General features: G+C 32.9%; 1 protein-coding gene across 1 annotated transcript; it reads left to right on the top strand.

Annotated features, from left to right (window-relative positions):
- Positions 1-3,114: 3,114 nt before the first annotated feature.
- On the top strand, positions 3,115-11,912 carry LOC108992282 (uncharacterized ATP-dependent helicase C29A10.10c-like). Its single transcript, XM_018966793.2, has 8 exons — positions 3,115-3,133; positions 3,385-3,547; positions 7,821-8,366; positions 8,688-9,854; positions 9,973-10,300; positions 10,661-10,916; positions 10,982-11,122; positions 11,514-11,912. The coding sequence occupies exons 2-8, from the start codon at positions 3,428-3,430 to the stop codon at positions 11,698-11,700; spliced, it is 2,745 nt and encodes a 914-aa protein (XP_018822338.1). The 5' UTR covers positions 3,115-3,133; positions 3,385-3,427; the 3' UTR covers positions 11,701-11,912.
- The last annotated feature ends 15,125 nt before the right edge of the window (positions 11,913-27,037 follow it).

Raw genomic sequence — 27,037 nt, 5'->3', positions numbered from 1 at the left:
TTCTTCCTATTTTCCTCCTCTTTTTCACTGGATTCCTGAAGATTTCTCAAAAAATCTCCAGTTTTATTCCAGTATTTTAATTCAAACAAATTCCTTGGTTATCAAGCCTATTCCTGACAAGGTTGATGCCAATAAATTAATTTATCACAGTGCCTATTTTCATCGAGTCATCACTCAAGCAGAATGGGGACCCTCCCCATCTTCTACTAAACAACTTGACCTAATAGACACTCCTGTTTCTTATTTTGATTATATTGATGCTTGGAAGCGCTTCATGTTCTTCCAAACTCCTGCTATGGACCATTCATGGTTCTTTTGCTTTGATAAACATTTTAAAGGAAATTTTCCCCTTTGGTTCATCCAATGGTGGAACCAATTTGGATATATTCCTGAAAATCTTCCTGATGAGCTCCTAAAAGCTTATCAACTTTTTTCTACTAAAGTTGGTCCAACCCTGGATCAACATTCCAGAAAATTTCACCACACTTTGCTTTTCTGTAAGAAGTACCACTTCCCGTGGATCTTCAAATGGAACTATGAAAGAAATGGTGATGTAATGACACGAGTTTATTTCACAAAATGGTGGGATAAATTCGCCCATACTCAAAAAATTGTTGATTTACTGATCAAGGATTTTCCCCAGTCTGCTCCAAATCTGCAGAATATTAAGGAATTCCCACAGATCATGGCTGGACCATCCAAAGGACCTGAATACCCACTACTGCTTCAGGCCCCTACTTCTCCAACAAAATCCGGGGGGGTAAAGGATAAGGATAAAGAAAGTTCATCCAGCAAATCCTCTAAGTCCAAGAAGACAACAGATTTACTCTTCGACAGACTTAATAAAAAGGATTTAATCAACATATTAAAAGAATCATTGTCAAAGTCTCAAAGCAAATCTGGAGATAACTCAGACTCTGGATCAGAGGCTTCATACAGCAATTTCTTCGGTAATTCCGGATTTGCCGGGATCGACACAGATGAAGAATAATTGCTAAATACTACCTGACAGAAGGTCCCACTTCTGTCAACTACTACTTGAGTTCAAAGAAGACCGGATCCACCAGTCTCCTTTAAGCTTTGTCGTTTTGTGCCGAAAGCAGCATCAGCCGCCAGACACAATAATAACACCCGTGGTTAAACAGTACTAACGCTGTTCACTCACGGATTTACTTTTGCTTACCCGTGCTTCAACAGTAGTTGACAACTGTGAGTCACGGATCTTTTGTAAATAGGGACTCCTTCATCTATAAAAGGAGAACCTCATTTCATTCCTAGGCAGAGGAAATCTTAGCGAGAACCATATTATAAGCTATCTACTACTCTCTACCAAAATCCCTTACTACTCAAAGAGCAAATCTTGCTCTACCTTGTGCCATAAACTTTGTAATCTTATTAAAGTTTATGAATATGTTTATTTTCATATTATCTGTTTTAATTTCTCTATTTTGCATCGCATCCATGCATATGGTCGGTTCAACCGCCTATCTTTAATTGTGCATATTTATCTGCTTTGCTTTATTCTTCCCTATTCTCCTTCCTTCTCTTCTTCTCCAATCTCTCTTCTCTCCATATATATATATATATATATATATATATATATATATATATATATTCTTGTAGATTTCTAACTTCTTGATGTTATCGTGGATTCTTTTTCCACTTATCATGTGTTTGATACCCCACTAGCAATATGGCAGTCTTGATATGAATAATTCGTGTTCATTGATCGATTTTGTGTGGAGCAGAAAGGCATATTAGGTTAAGTAAAAGTTTTTGTAATTTTTGAGAATCCTTGAAAAAACTTTCTAAGTATTTTTTTTATTAAATTATGTGAAAATAGATGCGTAGAATGAGAAGTTTGGACAAAAATTCTTAGTACTTCTTGTATTGGGGTATGCAAAATGGTAGGTAAATTTAAAAGTTATTTAGCCAAATGATTATTATTTTTTTTCCTAGAAGTAGAGAATAATCGTTCGTTGGTGTTTTTAAATAGGATTCGATTAAAATTGAAAAAATAAAAATTTTAAATTTTGAAACAAAACATACCCTAAAAAATACTTTAAAATACAAATATTACAAAAGACTTAGATTTTTTTTTTAAATTACAATACTATTATAAATCTGTCTGTATTATTATTTTTTAATTATACACTTTTAAAAACTATTGAATCATAAATATTTAATGTGTATAATTTTGTTCTGTTTTAAACTTTAAAGATTATTTTTAACCCTTAATTAAATAATTTACCTTTCCCATCCCTTAAAAACAGAATAAATATAAAGAAAAAAAGAAAAGAAAAATACACGTAAGAAAGCAAAAATAACACCTATTTTAGGATAAATAACACCCATTTATACATATTATATTCTCGTAGGATTTTTCTATCAATCAATGTTGTATTAATTTTTCCTTTTCTCTTTACCGGTCCCCTTCTCTAAAAAGAAATGATATTTATAGTCAGTAGTACGAAAATATCATGCACTCATTTAAAAATAAATAAATAAATATAAAATTTATATAAAAAAATTAATTTTTTACTAATAGATTTCACTCATTTTAAAAAAGAATGTGGCACTTAAATAAATATGCTTACCTACTTTTGATTCAGGAAAATTTTATACATTATATTTTCATCTCACTTTCATGAGGCGGTATTACCTATCAATCTTTATATATATATCTTTTTTTAATAAAAGATCATTCAAGAATGATTAAAGTGCTGCATCTTATATAATAAAATAAAAATAAGATAAAAGTGTAGTATGTATCGTTACTCGCAGCTTAACTAGCTTTGCTATATGCCTTTTCAATAATTGCACCACTCAAAATTTTATGAGCAGTGTTACCTCTCGTCATTAACCTGAGAATGGTTCTCTATAAGGCCATTTGATCTTTTTCTTTTATTTTTTTCATTCATTTTTTTATACCTTTAAACATTAAAAAAAAATTCACAACATTATTAAAACATATTTGCTTAACCATTAAGTAAAAATAATAATAATAAATTATAGGATGGATCCTCGGTGACTTTAGCTTTTTTCAAACCTTATTATTCCTCGGCTTGTTTTGAATGCATGGCTTCTTGATTCTCATTTGCCGAGAAAAAGAAAAGTACGGGAAAAGACAAAGGTTTCTTCTTTACATTTTCCCTCTTCCTAAGGTTTATGAATCATGTTCGTCGTTTGATATTGATTGATCTCTTGCTTTGTAAGGCTCTTAAGATAACCACTAGCTAGTGTGCTTTGTAAAGGCCGCTTTCATGTTTCTTTCCTTCCTGGCCAAGAAATCCCCTTTCCTTTCTCTCCAACATCTTGCTTTTGTGAGTTTTAAAGTTGACTGTGAGACGGGTTTTTTGATATCACCATTGATATTGCATGCAGATGAGAAGAAAACTTGTGTGAAAAAGGAATAGGAAGAGTGAAAATGATGAAGGGCGACGGTTCAGAGAAGATGAGAGGAGTTCCTACAGACCATGGCTTCACCGATACTGTGCTTTCTTGGTCCCTTGAAGATATTGAAAACGGAAACCTTTACAAGGGAAAGGTTTGCTTTAATCCATCATTCTCTTCGAACATTTCTGTTTAGTTATTATAATCTCAGGGCAGCTTTGGAATGATTTCTAGCATTTATTACTATCTGTTTACTTGTAGATCATGATCATGTAGTCGCATACATGTGTGTCACTGCATATACCCACATATATAGGATATATAAAGGCAATCTGTCTTAAAAGAAAAAAAATAAAAGAATCCTTTCAAAACAGGGGATATATGAATCTTTTGGACCGTCGGTCTCGATCTCACAACTTGTGAACCGATAAAACTCAGTTCTAAGGTCTATAAATTTTAAACCGAATTCCTATATATATTTTTTAAAATATTTTTAATAATTTAATATATTATGTTTATATAGTAATTATATAAGTTAATAATATAATTTTTATCTAATTTATTATTATTGACCATATAAAATATAAAATAATATGTACTATCAATTAATAATAAATAATAAATCATGTAATAATTTATGTCATTATATGTAAATAGTTACTACATCATACATTCATACATACTCTAATATTTATACATAATTAACAATTAGGTAAGTTCTTTTAAATAGCTAAATTGAAAGTAAGCATGAATAATCTATGTACAATGAAATTATTTGATATTCATTAACCATATATAAAATGTATGACATTATTAATAATTATGCATACTAAAGAGTAAAATCTAAGTTAGTAAATAGTAACTATAAACATCATAAATATAATTATAGTAAAATATTTTTTTAATGAGTTAGTTACATAATCTACATTAATAATTCACTTAATTTTAATTTAGTAATTTAAATAAGTTTTTTTTATTAATTTATTTGAAAAAAAAGAAAAAAATAAAAAATAATTGGGTTGGAATAAACGGACCGACCAGACTGATAGCTAACAATTTGGTCTGGTTTGTATGGATGTTCGGTCTGGTTCGGTTCGGGGAAAATGATGGACTGAAAATTTCGATTTATCACTGAAATTACCTAAATGTCTTTGTATCGTAATACAACATTCTATCAATTCACTCAACTAATTGATTAGTCGTCAATCATGCAATTATATAATAAAAAAACATTACCATAGAAAAAATTAATTACATAATACCAAAATTGGTAACTAAGGGAAACCCTTTGAAAAAACTCTTTAAAGGTAAAACACTATGGGGTAGCCAAATTCAGAAAAATCAATTTTATTATTTGAAAATCAGTTACAAACAAGTTTCAATTACAAAACCCATGTCAATTGATACTCTTACTTGACCAGATAAACGACCTAATTGTTTCTACCGCAGTAGCAATTAGAACCTCTGACGATCTTCAAACATTAACTTTTCTCTTAGAACTCCAATGGCTGAATCACAATCACTATATCTCAATCTTGGATCAACGATCACACTCTTTGAGAGAAACAATATGAAAATTCTTCAATGAATTTTCTCACCAAAATATGCACTGGAAAGCATTCTAAAACTATCTGGAACTAAATCTCTACTAATTCGAACTAGTAGGACTGTTTAAATAGATTTCTAGAAGCAGTATCCAAGTCATAGTGAAACTCCGTTGACGGTTTGCTGGCACCTGATACTTATCCTCTTTGTATTGGCAATTTTACATTCAAACTATTCTCTAGATAAGATATATCTCTTCTACACTTTTTACTTATATAAAACACTTCTTAACAACTTCTAGATAAGATCAAGACAATTTTAGATAAACTCAAATTATTTTACATTCATCCAAAATATAAATCCCAACATAAGATGAAGTCTATCATCTTAGTCACCTAGTCATATCCAAACTTATCATCTTAGTTACTTAGTCCTAACCAAACTCTTGCATCTATAATCTCCCCCTTTGAAAAATTGGTTACAAAATCAACTTTAATGAATGTAATATAGACCTGTCAAAACACAAACGGCAGACCAAGAAACCAAGTAAGCAAATAATCAAGAATAAAATATACTGACATAGAACAATGACTAAGATTAGTACTATAAACATTCACAAGATTTAAAATCTAATTCAAAGTTTACGCATATTCTAGTCCAGCATCAAAATTATGTCCAGAAAAAATAAATTTGAAATCAACCATCAACTAAAAGTTTCTAAAGTAATTTTTGCAAACCAGAATTTAGTTTTCCCTCTCAATATTAAACTATCTTTAACAGAAGAACCAAAAATTCATTCAACTCCCCCTCAACAACACACTTACTCTAACTTCCCATAAATTTCAAAATACCAAAAAATCAATCTGCTCCTCTAACTCTTTATTTTTGTCACTAATCTGACAAGGCTTAAACCTCCTCGTCATTAGAATCAAACTCATGCTGACCACCGTGTGAGAATATGAACATAAGCCTCCCTTTCCACAACCACAAAAAATCTTAACTCTACAATACAATGGGAGTAAAATGATGAATGAACATGAATTCATGTAAAGAAATTGACAAATGAATGAGAAAATTTGGTTGCGATAAAAAAATCAAACACTTGGTGGGCACTCCTTAGAAACTGAATGGCAAAATGCAAGAATCCACCCAAAAACCATCCTCAATACATTAACAATGCTGACCCAACCACAACCAGCACAGATCACAGCCCAAACAAAAACATCCAAGCTTCAAATCGGTCCAAAAACCAACAATCCCAAATAGATGTACGCAATGCCTTAGAACTAGAAAGGAAGAGAAAATAAATGAATAGAACACTTACCGTGACTGGGAATCGTGTAGATGAGGAAGTCTGCGCGATTTCTAAGTAGCGAAGTGATAAAAAATACTAGAAAAGTGAGAACTTGTGTTTGACTATGCACAAAGAGACTAAGCGAGGCATGGGTGAGTGAGGTGGGAAATTTCGCCAAGGGGGGTGGGGGGCACGACTATCTGGAAACTAAAGGTTAGTTTGATTACAAAAAATCAAATTATCTCATTTCATATAATCATTACAATTTTCTCAAACTCTCACACAAAATATAATAAATAATTCAACTTTTTCAAATCCAAAACAAAAATAATATTATAATAATATTTTATTCAAATTTCAACAAAACATCTTATCTTATCTGAATTGTGTAACCAACCAAAGCCTAAGTCTTAGACTTCATCATTGCGCATGACATGGCTACTAGTCATCTCATCTAATCATTATAAATTTTTTAAATTTTTACACAAAATAAAATAAACAATTAATAAATAATTGTTAATACAAAATATAAACAATCAATTCATCATTACAACTTTTTTAAATTTCAATACAAAATATAATAAATAATTTAATTTTTTTAAATTTAAAATAAAAATAATATTAAAAAATAATATTATAATAATATTTTATTCAAATTTTAACAAAACATCTCATCTCATCTCATCTGAATTGTGTAACCAAACAAGGCCTAAGTCTTAGACTTCGTCATTGCGCATGACATGGCTACTAGTCATCTCATTTAATCATTACAAATTTTTTAAATTTTTACACAAAATAAAATAAATAATATAATCTTTTCAAATTCTAAAATAAAAATAATATTAAAATATATATTTTAATAATATTTTATTAACTTCCAAATTTGAACTCATCTCATTCTAACTTATCTGGAAAAATAAACGAGCCCATGAAATGAATTTCAATAGGAATTTGACTCAAGCTTCAACAGCTTAGATTCCGCCAAGCGTAACACCATAGAATCTCCAAAGGCGTCTTCTCCATAGTTGAACCTGAGCAGAGGAATTGATTTAGTCGACATATCTGGCGAATACCCTATGTTAGCAAAGTAGTTGATCGATATTGATAATCAATCAGAATTTTCTTGGAAAATATAGTCGAATTGGATTATTTTAATTATGGGATGTAGCTAACCTGTGGGCAATTTCGACTTATTTTTTTTTAATGAAAGCACAATTATCCTAATACATGAGTGGAAGTAGCATATGTTGGAACTCAAATGTGCATCCTAGATACAAAGCTGTTAGTCATTTCGCTATCGTTGTGTTGGGGTAGAAGGAATATTTTTTCTCATCAAATCCTTCTGTTTTGATAATTTTTTCTCTCAAACCTTAGCTTCAGCTTGTACAAACGATTCCGTTAAATGAGTGTAGTCATGTCTTCCAAACAAGGTAAGAGTTGATGAATCTGCTACAAATAGTGGCTGCTTCACTTTATCTTCTCCTATTTGCATTTTCCGGGCAGACTAATTTATTGGAATGAGCTTTTTGACCTCCAAGAAGTTTGTTTGGCACTCTATTTTGATTGAATTCTTGTTTCATAATCACAGGTGAAAAAGATTCCACAATCCTTTGAATCAGTTGGCCAGTATTTTGAGTCATATAAACACCCCTTACTGGAAGAAACTCGTGCACAACTTCATTCGAGTATGGAGAGTATTTCAAGAGCCCCTTTTGCTAAAGTAATTGCATTTTCTGAATCCAAGGCACATGGAACAAAATTGTATGACGTTGAGGTTGATGAATGGAGAAACAAAGTCACTGTTCGTGGCCAGGAGCCTTACAAGACATTGCCCGGAGATGTATTTGTTTTAGCAGATGCCAAACCCAAGGATGTTTCTGATTTACAAAGAATAGGAAGGCAATGGGCTTTCGTAGCTTTCAACAAAATTGCAGAGGATGTGCATGAGGATGATAGCCCATCAACCAGATTTAAAGTCAAAGCACTGAAAGACATTGAAGTTGACGATGGGAACGATAAATCTTGGTTTGTGATTTTCTTGATAAATACAATCCCTAACAAGAGAATCTGGAAAGCATTGCACACGCCGGGAAATCTACAGATTATCAAGAAAGTTTTGTGCACTAATTCTTTGGTACGTAATTTCGGGATGAATAATCTACATATTATCAACATGGAAATCTCCAATTATTATGAAGTGGACATTCAGTGAAAGTGGACGTAATAATCTGAGACAAAATGTTTTACTTTTGAAGTATTATAAATTAGAAAAACTTAAGTGGAAGGTAGAGGGGATTTTGATACGATGTTAAACTGATAGAAATTGGTGAGTTTAATAAGTTAATCATTATTATTGTAAAGGGTATTCTTTTGGTTTTCTGAATTTATTTGTCTTACTGAGAATTGCTGTTGATTCTTGGTTTGATTATTTTCCCTCTCTGATGTTGCAAAACAGATTGAGGAAGATTGTGATCTCGGCTCTGCAGAGAGTGATGGCAGCTGGCATGACGAAAGTGTAACTTATAAACTGAATGAACCCCAAACCCAGGCATTTCTGGCATGTCTTCGTAAGATGCATTGCAGCCACAAGACGGAAGTGGAACTTATATGGGGCCCGCCCGGTACAGGGAAAACGAAAATCATTAGCACTCTGCTCTTATCGTTTTCTAGAATGGGATATAGAACTCTTACCTGTGCCCCAACAAATGTTGCAATTACAGGAGTGGCCTCCGGCATAACAAAGTTGGTGAGTGAAACTGATGGTTCGTTTTGCTCATTGGGAGATATTCTTTTGTTTGGGAGTAAGGAGCGACTCAAACTTGGTTCAGACATTGAAGAGATATATTTAGATTATCGGGTCCAAAGGCTTACAGAGTGCTTGGGACATCGGACTGGTTGGAGGCATTGTTTTGATTCAATGATTGATCTTCTTGAGGATTGTGCTTCTCAGTTTGAATCGATAAGAGAGAGAGAAAAGAGCAAAGAAAAAGAGATCAAAGAGGTATGCAGGGAGGAAACTGATGCTAGCAACGAAACGTACAAGTCATTTCTTGATTTTGTGAGAAAAAGATTCGTTTCCATTTCATCACCACTCAAAAATTGTTGCGAAGTCTTCCGTACACATTTACCCAAAAGTTACACGCAAAGCAATTTCCAACACATGAAATCTCTAATTGGCCTGCTTGAGTCTTTTGAAACCTTATTGGTTCAAGATAGTGTGGATTCTGAAGTACTGGAGAAGCGTTTTGCTCGTTTAGAAGTAGTTGGAGATACTGTGCAGCCACTTGTGGATATACCCTTCCAGTTGCAAGCAAGGGGAAGAGAATGCCTCTCTGTTCTAAAAACTCTTCAGGGTTCATTTAATGAACTTGAGCTTCGAATGGGTATGAACAAAGAATCAATAAAGGATTTTTGTCTTCAAGCGGCTTCCTTACTTTTATGCACTGCTTCAAGTTCTTACAAACTGCATTCGGTGAAAATGAAACCACTGAGCATTCTGGTTATTGATGAAGCTGCACAATTAAAGGAGTGTGAGTCAGCCATACCCCTTCAACTTCCAGGTTTAAGGCATGCTATTCTGGTTGGGGATGAGTGCCAATTACCAGCAATGGTTGAAAGCAATGTGCGTAAATCCTATTTGGTTGTCTTACTTACTGCTCCCTTTGTTGGAATTTGACTTTCCTTTTTTCTTTTTTTCTTTTTTTTCTCTTGCTTAATATCATTTTAAAATCTACTTATAGATTTCTAGCGAAGCTGGTTTTGGGAGGAGTCTATTTGAGAGAATGAGCTCACTCGGTCACTCGAAGCATCTTCTTAATATACAGTATCGAATGCATCCGTCTATAAGTTCTTTCCCAAATTTGAATTTTTATTGCAACCAGATCATAGATGCTCCGATTGTTAAAAGAGAAGGCTATGAAAAGCACTACCTTCCAGGGCCAATGTTTGGTACATATTCTTTTATAAATATTGTAGATGGAAGAGAAGAACGAGGTGATGTTGGGTATGGTTGGAGAAACCTGGTGGAAGTTGCTGTTGTCATGAAAATATTGCACATTTTATACAAAGGTAACTACATTTGAAGTCTAGTGTTCTTTTGACCATATCAAGATATTCTTTGATTCTGACATCTAGTCTAATCAGTTCCTATTCAGCTTCTGGGGTTATTTCACATTTGGCTTTAGCTTTTATAGAGAAAGATGTCTAATCCTATAGCAAGGTTATATTTGTAGATGCAACACATTTAAGTCGTTATTAAAAATACTGTAAAATGTATGTTTCTGTAATTAAGAATTGTCACATTGTATCTTTATCCTTCCATGTGGTCCTACTTTCTAGAACTCTTGATAATGGAACTTCTTCCCTAAGTTAAACGTCCTGTTTTTGATATATTTTTTTCTGTGTCTTTGGATTTTGCTTTGAGAAAAGCTTGGGGTCGTTCAAGACAGAAGCTCAGTATTGGTGTAATATCTCCTTATGCTGCTCAAGTAGTTGCAATTCAGGACAGACTTAGAAGGAAGTATGTTAATACTGATGGGTTCACAGTGAAGGTGAAGTCAGTTGATGGGTTCCAGGGTGGGGAGGAGGACATAATAATAATATCAACTGTCAGATGTAATAGGAATGCATCAATTGGGTTCTTATCGAATACTCAGAGAACGAATGTTGCTCTTACCAGGGCGAGGTAATATATTGTAAACTCTTCTGGAAAGTTTACTTTTGTTTCCATATTGAAATGCCTTCTTTCAGGCACTGTCTTTGGATCTTGGGAAATGAAGCTACACTTGGTAATAGTCACTCTATCTGGGAAGACTTGGTCGTTGATGCTAAGAAACGTCAGTGTTTCTTTAATGCTGATGAAGACAAGGATTTACACAAAGCACTTTTTGGGTGAGTTTGGATTTCAAATCTATTTTAATTCATCTCAATTCATTATTATAATATTTTTAAATTTTAATATAAAATATAATAAACAATTCAAATTTTTCAAATTTTAAAATAATAATAATATTAAAAAATAATATTCTAACAATATTTTATAATCTAAACTCAACTCAACCCAACTCAATTCAACGTCTAAACGCAGCCTAAATGTGAAGAGAGAGTTTGGGAAATATACATATGACTTTCTTAATCGCTGCAAAGAGAAATGTCTCGAGGGGTTTGTATGATCTTTTGCATTTTAGAAAATCTTTAAAGATATTGCTAAATTTGCAAGAATAACATTGTTATATATTGACTTTTTGAAGCGATTTAACTTTTTTCGGTTATTTTTGCATAGGGAGATGGACAGTGAAGGCGAGGCTAAGGGAGGCGGCAGTAGTGTTGATAAGGGTAAGTCAAATGTTTCAGAAGTTGCTGCGGTGTCTGGAGCCTACAGCCAAAGCAGCAAGGAAACACAAAACAAGGGGAAGGGTAGCAAGAAGTCTAAGAAGAAGAATAGGGGTAAAGGAAGCCGGAAGAAATGAATAGCTATACATGAGTTGGAAGGTTTAATGACATTATGCTTTCAGAAACGTTATTCTAATGTGCTATAATACATCATTGAAAGAGCTACCTAATACATTTCTCAATGTAAAGTAAGACTCAGGGCTGGAATTAAGTACTGCTTATTAGTTTTGGCAGATTATATATGCATATTTATATATATATTTATATTTATATATGCATGCTTTTTGTCTGAATCGAGCATTAAGATAAGATCATCCACATATCATAATATAGTGTGTAATCATCAAGCTTAGTACCCTTCGTATATGTCTAAACTCTAGATCAGTGTCTCCTATCTAATTTAACTAAAATAAATATGATAATGACTATTTAGTTGGCCACTGGTCCCTCTCTTTTGCAGTTAATTATTTCAGATTTGTTGCTTATTTTGAAGAATATCTTCCTCTACTTCCTCATATTTTAGTGATACTTTTCCTACTCCTACCGGGTCTATCCGACACTTAACCCTACACCCAACACTAACCCTACAGACCCTAGTCCTAACCTCATAGAACATTTTTCTGCCCCCAAGCCCACACAAAGCAATAAACTTATTTTCATAATTTGGTCTCACTTTATCAAATTAGAGGGTGGTGACCTTAATAACTCTTAAGCAAAGTGTAACCATTGTAGTAAACTCTATGGATGTCACTATAAAAAATATGGTACAGCACATTTAAATGTGTACTTAGAAGAAAAATGCAAGAAGAGTCCAATACTTAAATTAGAGATTGGACTAAAAAAAATGATGGATGAGAGTAGTGGGGGTTCTACGTTGAACGGATATACTAAGTATGACCTCGATGAGTGTAGAAGAAAGTTAGCTCGTATGGTTATCATTGACGAGCTACTTTTTCAGTTTGTGGAAGGGAGAGGGTTCCAAGAATATTCCAGTTGCTTAGAATCTAAGTTTAATATTTATTCTCATCACACTTTGGTAAAGAATATTAAAAAACATTACCAAAAGGAGAATGATTTATTGAGGGGCCAATTGGCGGGTCAGGTTGTTTGTCTCACTATCGATACTTGGATATCCATCCAAAATTTTAATTACATGCCTTTGACTGTGCATTTCATTGATTGCGATTGGACATTACATAAGAAAATTGTAAGATTTTGTCTAATTTTCGACCACAAGAGTGAGACAATTGAGAAGGCCTTGCAGGCCGTAATAAAGGAGTGGGGGTTGGCACGAGGTTTCGATGGTTACAATTGATAATGCCTCGTCTGACGATATCGCATTGAGATATCTTAAGACCTATGTTAGATAGGTGAATAAGACAATCTTGGGTGGTGATTGTTTCCATGTTAGATCTGCTGCACATATTTTGAATTTAATTGTGTCTGATAGCTTGAAAGATGTTGATAACTCAGTTGCACGAGTTAGAATGGCTATGAGATTTGTGAGATCTTCTCTTACTAAATTGAGGAAATTCAAAGTTGATGCAAGGAATACGGGCATAACATCCAAGAATGGCTTTTGTACTGATGTTCCTACAAGATGAAACTCAACCTTATTGATGTTGGAAGCAGCCTAAGAATATAAGATATCTTTTGAATTATTGGGTGATGAAGACATCCAATATGTTAGATATTTTGATAAGCAATGAGATTAAGAAAGCCTATTGATGATGATTGAGAGGTAGTTGCTATCTTTGATTTTTTTAAGACTTTTCTATGATGTGACATTAAAAATATATAGTTCTTTGTACTCTATATCCAATGAGTTCACTCAAAAAATATGCAGGGTGAAAAAAAAAAATTGGATGAGATGTGTATGAGTGACCATACTAGAATGCGGAAGATAACATTGATGATAAGGGCCAAATATGACAAGTATTGAGAAATTTGAGTAGGCAAATTCTTTTGTTATATTTGAATGTTGTTCTTGACCCCCAGTTCAATATTGATGTTAAGCTATATGGTTTGGCACTTGTGCACGGGGCCGCATGAGCTGAGCTTATTGGGGGCATAGTTAGAGATACTCTAGGTAGTGTAACACCCGAAACCCGGGTGGCTTGGAGAATTACTACCTGTCACTTAAAAACATGTCTCCCAACACATCCAAAGAATAACCTCCAAAGACTTCATAAGTGAAATCAATATCATATCTTCTAAATAATCTCATTACAAACTCCACACAAACTTTAATGCAATAATAATAAATCAAAGGGGTCCACAATCTGCCGATAATAGTAACATACCAAACTGATAAAACCATAGGTCCTACTAAACCCAAACATATAATTAAAACTCAAAGGCATTAAAACTAAGAACATCAAAAGACCTTCCTCCAACCCCATCTGCTCAGCTTAAACACGTTCACCAATCTAATCCAGGTCCTCATTTGGACTCTCCACATCATCTGAAAAATATTATCATGATAGGGGGTGAGTTATCACAACTCAGTAAGCAGAAATCATATGCTAGCGTGCAAACATGAGCATTTACAAGGTAAAGCATGCAGAACAAAATATTTTCCAGAGTTATCATGCAGAACATAACATATTTTCAAAAATAACAGAGCGATAGTTTTAAGACAAGTAAAACCCATAATACTTTGGCATAACATAAACTGAATATCATCATCAGATCGAAACATAGCATCAAACAGAGCAAAGACCATGTTTCACCCCCGTGGTAGGGTTGTGCTAACCCCGGTGGCCAAACCAGGCAGAGACAGATGTGAAATCTTTCCTTTATTCTTCTCGGAGCCCCGAGTGTGTACACAGGAAAGATCACAATAAAAATCACTTTGTTTCCAAAGTGGGTGCACTCAGAGACAGAGAAGTTGGTACCAACCCAAATAGAGCAGAGCATAACAGAGCAGAGTAGAGCAAAGCAGAGACATAGTCAGATATGAAAACCAGTACACCATGCCAAAGGTTTTCAGGTGTTATATCAAAATAATACAGAGTATCAAAATAGAATCAGACAGTTTACACACACTAAACACAAAAGCCAGAATATCTTTTCAAATAAATGCACAACTTTTCATATTCTCAATATCGCTCATTTTTCAGATTTCAGAAACCACACGACAGAATTTAGCTCATGTCTACACAATGCATGTCAGAACATATTTTTCTCTTTTTCACACAGATTTCATGAATAATGCAGAATAGTGACCGAGGTTGATCTTTGTTTTCACAAGTTTCCAACACAACACAAATTATGCAAGTTTTCATAAAATCAACTTCAGTCTTATTAACTTGTATAAAATCCAGTATAGGAACCCCGCTTACCTGACTCCTGCAGCGTATTATCTATACCTTGAAACTGACCTCTATCAATCTCGTCACCTATTCATAAAGAAATATATAAACTAAGTATTAAAAGAAAATATCACAACCTCCATCTAAATAATTAAAACCCACCATTCCAAACCAAATAACACTTCACAAAGCACACTTCTTTCCATTCACAACTCCATAACAGGAAATATAAACCGATACTTCTAAATATTTTCTCAACCACTAATCCAACAATTTCACTACAATGTAACTTCAAATAATTTAAACCTAGGACAAATCACCACAAGAAATTCATTATACCAAGAAAAGCCCAAAGAGCCGCCCACTAAACTAATCTAGAAATGAAACCATTACTCACAAAAAATTCAAAGAGAGGAAGTGTAATTGTGTGTGAGTGTGTGCGGGAAACAGAGGCAAGATAATTTACCTACGGCAACAAGAATCTCCAGCAAAAGCTTCACTGACTACACGGAACACACAAACCCGAAGACTCACCACGCACAACACCCAGACTTACAACACGCAACCCAAACCTCACGGCCAAAACAGAAACTGCAGAAAAAAAATGAAGATAAATCAAACCCAAAACTAAGAAGCAGAATTCGCACGGTTACAGAAGGAGAAACCGAAACTTAAAGGGATGAGAAAGAAACCCTTACCAGTCGAAAATGGAGGGGATGCGAAGTGATGCCCGTGTGTTGCAGAGGGAAACCGAAATGCAAAATGGAGAGAAAACAGTGGAATGTAGCAGACGGCAACACCGAAACTAAGTGCAGCGCAAGAGAGAAAACCGAAATTGAAGAAGTTTAGGGCATGGGATTCGGAATCTCAAAATAACTCCAGCAACAAGAAATGAAGAAGAAACCGAAAGAAAAGAAGGAGGCGTGGGAGAGAGAGAGGTCTGGACGGGGGAAACCAGAAACTGAAAAAGAGAAAGAGGGAGAAAGAAACGGGAGGAAGCAGATGAGAAAGCAAATACTTACCCAAACGGCGTCGTTCCGCAAATCATACAAGAAAAGGCTGGGCCTCTCGCGTACTGGTCCGGACTCACAGACTGGGCCTTACATCCTCCTCCCCTTACAAGAATTCCGTCCTCGGAATTCGCTACAAGCTATAAGAACTCTCTTCGAACAAGTGAGGATACTTGACTCACATCTCTTCCTCGAATTCCCATGATGCTTCATTGGTAGCATGATTATTCCACAATACTTTAACCAAGGAAATAGTTCGATTCCGCAACACTTGCTCTTTCCTGTCCAGAATCCGTAATGGTTCCTCGGTGTAGGTCATGTCCTCTTGAATCTGCAAGGGTTCATGATCTATGATGTGAGTGGGGTCATGGATATACTTCCTCAACATGGACACATGGAACACATTATGCACTCCCGAGAACGCCGGTGGTAGAGCCACCCTGTACGCCACCGGTCCAATCCGATCAAGAATCTCAAATGGTCCAATGTATCTAGGGCTCAACTTACCATTCTTTCCGAATCTTATAACTCCTTTCATTTGGACGTTACAGGTAGATTGTTTGATAAGTTTATCATGATTAGAAGTGGTAGCACACATACACCTACACCCGCCCCAGTGCCTCTTTTAGAAGTCAGGGTAGGAAAAAAGCATAAGTTGGTGTGGACCTAAAGCCTCTCACAGAACTCCCAACTAGTCCGTCATTCCATAGAGGCAAACTCAAAGGTAGATCGATATTTGGCAGGGGATCTTCTCCCATATATGAAAGGGTTTGATATATTAGCTTGGTGGAAGACCAATGCCGTGAAGTATCCATTTCTTGGAGAGATAGCCTGCAGTATTTCGATCATCCCTATTAGCACTGTAGCCTTAGAGTCGGCCTTTAGTACCAGATGACGCATATTGGATCCATTCCAGAGTTCTTTGTCCCCTATCACTGTGGAGGCATTGATTTGTACGCAGAATTTGATCAAATTGACTCAAATTCATGTTCCGGATATTCTTGACTTTAATGAGGCTGAGGAGGAGGGTGGTAATTAGCTTGGATCTGGTAATCGTTAATTTCATTTTATTATTTTGATTTATTTTATTTATATTCATTTCGTCGGTATTAATTTTAAATTTAATTGTTCTAGTCATGCATGATACGACGTCTACCTTTGATGTAGTATGACTTCACCATATTGGATCCGGACCCACCAGTGCCAGTAGCCATAGGTTTGTACAATTTATATTGTCTCTTAATTTTTTTTCATATTTATATAATTTTTGGTATCTAATTATTTTTATAATCTTACTGTCATATGCACACCTCAATCTCCAATCTTAATTTCAAGCCGAAATTTAAATGATATATTCTCAATATCAACTCTTAACCCATCTCGTCTTGGTCAGTCAGATATTAATTTGTAATTTTTTCATTTCTAATGGTTCTTTGTAATTTTAACTTTTATTTCTTGTTTATAATTCTAATTTATTTTTCTATTCTATTGTTAATGTTTCAGATTTTATGATCTCATGACTCACAGCTAGTAGCACTAAATTCTATTTCCACCCTTGGCCACCCGCCCCAAATGTCAAAGTCAAAATTCAAACAGTTCACTTTTATCATTTATGTTCAATTGTATATAGATTTTACATATTTAGTTATTTGTAATGTTGATATAATGTCCATTTTTATATTTGTAATTTTGTAATTATTTTCTCTTAATTTGTATTATTGTAATAGTTTAGTTATTATAGTTTTATTATAAATTCTATTATTGTAAATTGTAATAGCTTAGGAGTTCGGACTTAGGAGTATTAGTAGTACTTCATTTTCTCTTAATATATATATTTATTATAAATTCAATTCGTTGTTTATTGATATTTAATCATTATACATTTTTTTGTTTATAGTTGGGCCCAAAATGGCCCAAAACACTGAAATGACCCAGAAACAACTTCATGTGCGAGGGGGTGGATGAATAGGGTATACGCCCTGCACTATAGGGCAGGTATCGGTGGCAAAAACCCCACCTCCGTCCCATGCAGGGTGGGGAGCAGGGAGGAGGTGGCCTCGCACCATATGGTGCGGGTAGCACCCATATATATTATCACATCAACGATACTATAAAATATCACAGCATAAGTTTAAAATTACATATTTTCAATTATTTTTCTTTAAAAATGGAAAAAAAATAAAGCGGAAGGATCTAACAATTATATAGGGGTGGAACCAGTTCAGACGTATTTTAGAATCGAACCAGTATACACCAATTTTAAGAATTAAATAACCAATATCAGACCGATTAACTCCTGAAATCGAAACTTCTAATTTTACTGGTTACTGTTTGGTTTTATCGGTTTTCCCAATGAACTAGCAAGGTCGGGAGCTTAAGAAGTCTAACTTGGAACAACAAACTAATAAATTAAAAAACAATTATCTAAATATAAAAATGATATGCAACAAAAAATAAGAATTATAGTAAAACTATTATAGTATACGTACATTATTTATAAGAATCATATTATCATATATGTTAGTGATAATATAAAAATGATATGCAACAAAAAATAAGAATTATAGTAAAATTAAAATTAATGTACATATTATCATATATGTTAGTGATAATATGATGGTTATTTAAAATTAAAATTAAAAGATTTTATGTTATATTGACGTTATATTATAGAATTCAAATTTATATATTATATCAAATGTTATAATAAGATTTATATGATTAATTTTTATTTTATGTTATTAGTTTATTATACATGAATTTTAAGATTTTGAAAACTTCATGTTATATTAATTAGAAATTTAGCATATAATAAAAATAAATTTATAAAATTTATTTATATATAATAAAAATAAAAAGTATATATATATATAAACTGGTTCGGTCCGGTGTAAAAAAACCCAAAACTGGAATCCAAACTGTTTGGAATTGGTTTTGAACAAATTAAACCTGTTTGCACCTGACCAAATACATTGGTCTAGTCCAATTCGAGCTAGTTTACCGGTTTACCAGTTTTTATTTTCAGCCATATAGTTATTCTACTCCAAGTCATTTTCTTTTCTATATTTAACAAAATAATTAGACAAAGTTTTTTCATGGTTCAAAATGAAGACATATGCTCTAAAACCATCACCATCTATCCTAGAAGCTTAAACTGATGAGAAAAGTTAGATTAACTATTTGTATTATGTTTTTAACATACTAGAGCACTTTTCACAAAATAATATTGGCTACATTCACTATATACAACGTAAAGCAAAGAAATAAAAATGATCTCATCCACAGAAAGTACAACATAATTTTGGGGGACTTCATTTGCCATATTAGTAGGTGAATCTTAGCGTTTGGGCAGCATCACCCCTATGGACAAGCATAATCTTCAATTGGCTTGCATGAATCTAGAAATTGGTAAACAAATTGGGGAGACAATTGAATCAGTACAAGAAGTGGATGTCAAGGAGGATGGGGTAATCATTTACGTGTTAAGATTGAAATTCACTTGAGGAAATCCATAACACGAGGTAGAACTGTTAACTTGCAAGGACAGAGGATTTGGGTACCTTTGAAGTATGAGAAACTTCTCTAAATGTGTTTCAAGTGTGGTTAGATTGTCCGTGGAAGGAAGGGGTGTAGTAGTATTGGAAATCAAAGGAAGTAGAACAATGCTTCTGAAAACTAATTCAGATCATTGATCCGAGTATACTTCAGTTCACACAAGAGGAGCTTGGATTGGAAAGGGACTCAGAGCAATAATCTTCAAGGGGAAACGAGCATAATTCTCAGTCAAAGAGGCCGGAAAAGATGTCTTCCTCACCAGACAGAGCCGACAAGCAAAATAAATTTAGCAAAGAGCAAAAGAGGGGAGAGAATCAGGGGGATGTGGAGGTTGAGAAGGAATAAATGATTGCTAAGGTGCAATTTGGGGTGATGAGTGATTTTGAAAGTGCATATTTTTCTCCCACTAGAATCACAGAGAAGATATTAGTGGAGTAGCTGAGAATACTGAATGAAATGGGGGATACAATGGTATCGCTTTCTTTGATGTTATGGCGAAATATTCTAATGGCTTTATTGAGTTAGACATGCCATGCCTTGCTGACTTGCTTTTCCCCCTTTCCTCTACATTACCTTATCAGGGAAACCCGACCCGGGAGCAATATTTCAACAATTGGCGAACTTTACAAGAGATTACAGTCAAGAAGACAACATGTCGAACCTTTCCTGAATCAGAACCAAATTTGTAACCAATCCCGAGGTTTGAGATACTGTGAATGTCTTTTTTAATTTGTTTTGCATTATGAATTCAATGAAATCCTAGACTCGCATGCAGATTTGTTTTAACCAAGTTGCATTCTAATGTATCTAAAACAGTGGAACAACATCACCTTACAAAGATCAACTCCAAAATAAGTTCAAAGGACCTGAAATCCTTTGGAGGGATTGAAAATTTGTCGGAGACGCAGATAGCATCTACATCTGACATACCATCGGGGAGGAATATATCGAAGCTTCTCATTTTTGGTGGGGCTGCTGCTGTACTTGCTTGTAGTCTTGATTGGGGACTATTGACTAAGGCAATTATATTTGGTGTCCAGAAGGTTTGCAAATTCAGGAAACGATCGTAAGTGAAGTTCTATAATCTATACAAGAATGTGAAATGTAACTCATATCTTGTATCTTTCATCCTGATTGAGGGAGACCATCTATCAGAATTCTGTCTGGCAAACACTTCCAGAAAGGATAAAAAGGTTGTATCTTATAGCTCTTTTTTGTTGTACTTGTTTATATTGGAATATGTGGCTACTTGTATCACTGTATATAGCTAAAAACAGGCTGCTAATTGTGGCTAGTTAGGGGTTCATACATATACTGCTTACAAGTACTTTCATTGCTGTTCATCTTCCTATGAACTTTTTCATCTTGCAGCAGTTAAATAAAACTTATACCGTGTTGCACGAAATGCTTTCTACTATCTTAACTTGAATGGGATCTCTTAAAATTACTAAATTCAACGCAGTATTGGAAGCAACCTTAGGACCATGCTTGTGATTGTCTGGACAGATGGTTCACAGCTTTTTATAGTGTTGTCACAATTGAGTATATAAGTACGAAACTCCTTATTATATATATATTAATATGAGCAGCTATATCTCTATCTCAAATCTTGCTTTCCTCATCTTGAGTGATGACTGAATTTAATAACAGCAACTGCTGTCACATAAACAGTGCCTGAAGGCATTGCACCCTCGAGAGCTTTCATGCTTTCATATTCTTGTAGATTTATATCTTCTCGATGTTATCTTAGATTCGTAGTTTCCACTTACCATGTGTTTGTGTGGAGCTGATTTGTATAGTATACTATTACATCGGTCACCAGAAAGGCATATTTGGTTAAAGTAATTTTTGAAAATCCTTGGAAAAAATTTCTAAGTATTTTTTATTTATTAAATTCTGTGAACATTGATGCGTAGAATGAGAAGGATAAAAAATCTTAGTATTTCTTGTATTGGGGTATGCAAAATGGTAGGTAAATTTAAAAGTTATTTATATAAATTTTTTTTGCCATGTGTTTTTTTTTCCTTGGCAGAAATTTAGGCAAATGATTATTATTATTTTTCCTAGAAGTAGAGAATAATCGTTCGTTGGTGTTTTTAAATAGGATTCGATTAAAATTGAAAAAATAAAAATAAAAAATTTTAAATTTTGAAACAAAACATACCCTAAAAAAAACTTTGAAATACAAATATTACAAAAGACTTAGATTTTTTTTTTAATTACAATACCATTATAAATCTGTCTGTATTATTATTTTTTAATTATACACTTTTAAAAACTATTGAATCATAAATATTTAATGTGTATAAATTTTTCTGTTTTAAACTTCAAATATTATTTTTTAACCCTTAGTTAAATAATTTACCTTTCTCCATCCCTTAAAAACAGAATAAATAAAAAGAAAAAAAAAAGAAGAGAAAAATACACGTAAGAAAGCAAAAATAACACCTATTTTAGGATAAATATCACCCATTTATACACATTATATTCTCATGGGATTTTTCTATCAATCAATGTTGTATTAATTTTTCCTTTTCTCTTTGCCGGTCTCCCTCTCTAAGAGAAATGATATTTATAGTTAGAATACGAAAATATCATGTACTCATTTTTTAAGTGAGTAAATATAGAATTTACATAAAAAAAAATTAATTTTTTAATGATAAAATTCACATTCTTTTTCAAAAAGAATGTGATGCTTATACAAATATGCTTACTTCTACTTTTGCTTTAGGAAAATTTTATAATCATATTTTCATTCTATTTTCATCTTACCATCATGAGGTGGTATTACCCATCAATCTTTATATTTAAAAAAAAAAAATAAAAGATCATTGAAGAATGATTAAAATGCTGTATCTTATATAATAAAATAAAAATAAGATAAAAGTGTAATATGTAGCGTTACTCGCAGCATAACGAGCTTTGCTATCTTCCCTTTCGACAACTACATCACTCAAAATTTTATGAGCCGTGTTACGTCCCAATCTAAATTTTGGACTAGACCAAACTCCTATATATATTTTAAAAATAATTTTAATAATTTAATATATTATTTTTATATAGTTATTATATAAATTAATGATATAATTTTCATCTAATTTATTATCATTAACTATATAAAATATAAAATAATATATGCTATCAATTAATAATAAATCATAAATTATGTAATAATTTATGTCATTATATGTAAATAGTTACTACATCATAGATTCATACATACTCTAATATCTACACATAATTAATAATTAGGTAAGTTCTTTTAAATACCTAAGTTGAAAGCAAGCATGAATAATCTATGTACAATAAAATTATTTGATATTTATCAACCATAAATAAAATGTATGACATTATTAATAATTATGCATACTAAAGAATAAAGTCTAAATTAGTAAGTTGTAATTATAAACATCATAAATATAGTTATAGTAAAATATTTTTTTAATGAGTTAGTTACATAATTCACATTAATAATTCACTTAATTTTAATTTAGTAATTTAAATAATTTTTTTTATTAATTTATTTGAAAAAAATAAAAAATAAAAAATAATTGGGTTGGAACGAACGGACCTACCAGACCGATAGTTAACGGTTCGGTCTGGTCCGCATAGATGTTCGGTCTGGTCCAGTTCGGGGAAAATGATGGATTGAAAATTTCGGTCTATCACTGAAATTACCCAAATGTCCCTGTATCGTAATACAACGTCCTACCAATTCACTCAACCAATTGATTAGTCGTCAATCATGCAATTATATAATAAAAAAACATTACCATAAAATAAATCAATTGCATAATACCAAAATTAGTAACCAAGGGAAACCCTTTAAAGAACTCTTTAAAGGTAAAACCCTATAGGGAAGCCAAACCCAAAAAAATCAATTTTATTATTTGAAAATCAGTTACAAACAAGTTTCAATTACAAAACTTTTGTCAATTGATACTCTTACTTGACCAGACAAACGACATGTTTGTCTCTACCTCAACAGTAGCCAAAACCTCTGACGATATTCAAATATTGATTTTTATCTTGGAACTCTAGTGGCTGAATCATGATTATTCTATCTCAATCTTGGATCAACGATCACACTCTTTAAGAGAAACAATATGAAAATTCTTCAAGGAATTTTCTCACCAAAATAAGAATTAGAAAGTGTTCTAAAACTATCCAGAACTGAATCTCTACGGATTCAAACTAGTAGGACAGTTTAAATAGATTTCTAGAAGCAATTTCCAAGTCACAGTGAAACTCTGCTGACGGTTTGCTGGCGCCTGATACTTATCCTATTTGCAATGACAATTCACATTCAAACTCTTCTCTAGATAAGATCTATCTCTTGGAACTCAACTTCTACACTTTTTACTTATCTAAAATACTTCCTAACAATTTCTAGATAAGATCAAAACAATTTTAGATAAACTCAAACTATTTTACATTCATCAAAAATATAAATCCTAACATAAGAAGAGTCTATCATCTTAGTCACCTAGTCATATTCATACTTATTATCTTAGTCATCTTGTGCTAGCCAAACTCTTGCATCTACAATCTCTCCCTCTGGCAGATTGGTGATAAAATCAATTTTGATGATTGTAATATAGACTTGTCAAAACACAACCAGCAGAACAAGAAACCAAGTAGAAATTTCAAGCAAATAATAAAAAATAAAACATGTTACATCACAGTTAAATGTGTACTTAGAAGAAAAATGCAAGAAGAGTCCAATATTGAGATCCTTACAAGAGAAGAGTCCAATACTTAGACTAGAGATTGGACTAAAAAAAATAGCAGATGAGAGTAGTGGGGGTTCTATGTTGAACCGATATACTAAGTATAACCCTAATGAGTATAGAAGAAAGTTAGCTCGTATGGTTATCATGGACGAGCTACTTTTCTATTTTGTGGAGGGGAGAGGGTTCCAAGAATATTTTAGTTGCTTGGAACCTAGGTTTAATATTTTTTCTCATCACACTTTGGCAAAGGATATTAAAAAACATTACCAAAATGAGAAGGATTTGTTGAGGGGCCAATTGGCGGGTCAAGTTGTTTGCCTCACTACCGATAGTTGGATATCTGTCTAAAATTTTAATTACATGTCTTTGACTGTGCATTTCATTTATTGTGATTGAAGATTACATAAGAAAATTGTGAAGTTTTGTCTAATTTTCGATCACAAAGATGAGATGATTGGGAAGGTTTTGGAGGCCGTAATAAAGGAATGGGGGTTGGCACGAGTTTCAACGATTACAGTTGATAATGTCTCGTCTGACGATATCACATTGGGATATCGTAAGACCTATCATTAGATAGATGAATAAGACAATCTTGGGTGGTAATTATTTCCATGTTAGATCTGTTGAACATATTTTGAATTTAATTATGTCTGATGGCTTGAAAGATGTTGATGTTGCACGAGTCAGAATGGCTATGAGATTTGTGAGATCTTCTCTTGCTAGATTGAGAAAATTCAAAATTGCTGCAAGGAATGCTGGCATAACATCCAAGAATGGTATTTGTACTGATATTCCTACAAGATAAAACTCAACCTTCTTGATGTTGGAGGCAACCCAAGAATATAAGATAGCTTTTGAATTATTGGATGATGAAGACATCCAATAAGTTAGATATTTTGGTAAGCACGGGGATTAAGAAAGTCTATTGCTGATGATTGGGAGGTGGTTGCTATCTTTGATTTCTTAAAACTTTTCTATGATGTGACATTAAAAATATATGGTTCTTTGTACCCTCCATCTAATGAGTTAACTCAAAAAATATATAAAGTGAAAGAACAATTGGATGAGATGTATATGAGTGACCATACTAGAATGCGGGAGATAACATTAATAATGAGGGTCAAATATGACGAGTATTGAGGGATTTGAGTAGGCAAAATCTTTTGTTATATTTGAATGTTGTTCTTGAAACCCAGCTCAAGATTGATGTCAAGCTATATGGTTTGGCACTTGTTGATAAGGGAAAGTCAAATGTTTCAGAAGTTGCTGCGGTGTCTGGAGCCTACAGCCAAAGCAGCAGGGAAACACAAAACAAGGGAAAGGGCAACAAGAAGTCTAAGAAGAGAATAGGGGTAAAGGAAGCCGGAATAAATAAATAGTTGTACATGAGTTGGAAGGTGTGATGACATTATGCTTTCGGAAACGTTATTCTAATGTGCTATACATCATTGAAATAGCTACCTAATACATATCTCAATGTAAGGTAAGACTCAGGGCTGGAATTAAGTACTGCTTATTAGTTTTGGTGTTCAGCTATATATTTATCATTCTACCCAAATGTCCTTCACCTTCTAAGAGATGATCTCTGATGTTGTAGGTCAGGTCACTAACAAGTAACATTTTCTCCTCTCAAGATATAGAGAAAAGATAGTCCAGCCACTCACAGTTTACAGTCAAGTATTTTTTCTATTTATTAAATTCTGTGAAAATAGATGTGTAAAATGAGAAGTTTGGACAAAAGAATTTTAGTATTTCTTATGTTGGGGTATGCAAAATGGTAGGTAAATTTAAAAGTTATTTATATAAATTCTTTGTGGGATGTGTTTTTTGGCAGAAATTTAGGCAAATGATTAAATGTTTTTCTAGAAGTAGAGAATAATCGTTCGTTGGTGTTTTAAATAGGATTATGGATTAAAATTGAAAAAATAAAAATAAAAATAAAAATTTTGAAATTTTGAAACAAAACATAACCTAAAAAAACTTTAAAATACAAATATTACAAAAGACTTAAAATTTTTTTATTTATTTTTAATTACAATACCATTATAAATCTCTCTGTATTAATTTTTTAATTATACACTTTTGGAGCCACACCTCATGGGTGCAAACAATCATTTGGGACCACACATCTTGGTGAAAAGCCAGCTATTTAACTAGTTCCGTGTAGGAAAACTTCCGAGTGTGCGATGCACTGGACCAAAGTTTATTCTGCAGGGGTGGATCCGAAATGCCATGCCTTGGAGAGGTTTCCGACATCTAAAAAAAAACATTTGAATCATTTATATTTAATGTGTATAATTTTTTTCTGTTTTAAACTTCAAAGATTATTTTTTAACCCTTAATTAAATAATTTACCTATTTCATCCCTTAAAAACAGAATAAATAAAGATAAAAAGAAAAGCACACGTAAGAAAGCAAAAATAACACCTATTTTAGTATAAATAACACCCATTTATACACATTATATTCTCGTAAGATTTTTCTATCAATCAATGTTGTATTAATTTTTCATTTTCTATTTACCGGTCCCCTCTTAAAGTGAAATGATATTTATAGTCAAAGTATGGAAACGTAGCGCACTCTTTTTTAAAAAATTGAGTAAATATAGAATCTACATAAAAAAATAATTTTTAATGGCGTTTACATAAGTTATGACTGTATTTAGTATTCTCTAATCTCACATTTTCTTTACTTCCTTTTTCATATATTTTTTTTTTTCTGTCTTTACCCATAAGATCTGTTGTTTTTGGGACCCTTCCAACAATTGATATCCATCTCAACTCTTCATTGGCATATTCTGGC

This window comes from Juglans regia, chromosome 13, assembly GCF_001411555.2.
Source record: "Juglans regia cultivar Chandler chromosome 13, Walnut 2.0, whole genome shotgun sequence".
NCBI lineage: Eukaryota > Viridiplantae > Streptophyta > Magnoliopsida > Fagales > Juglandaceae > Juglans > Juglans regia.
This window is presented reverse-complemented; position numbering and strand designations above follow the sequence as displayed.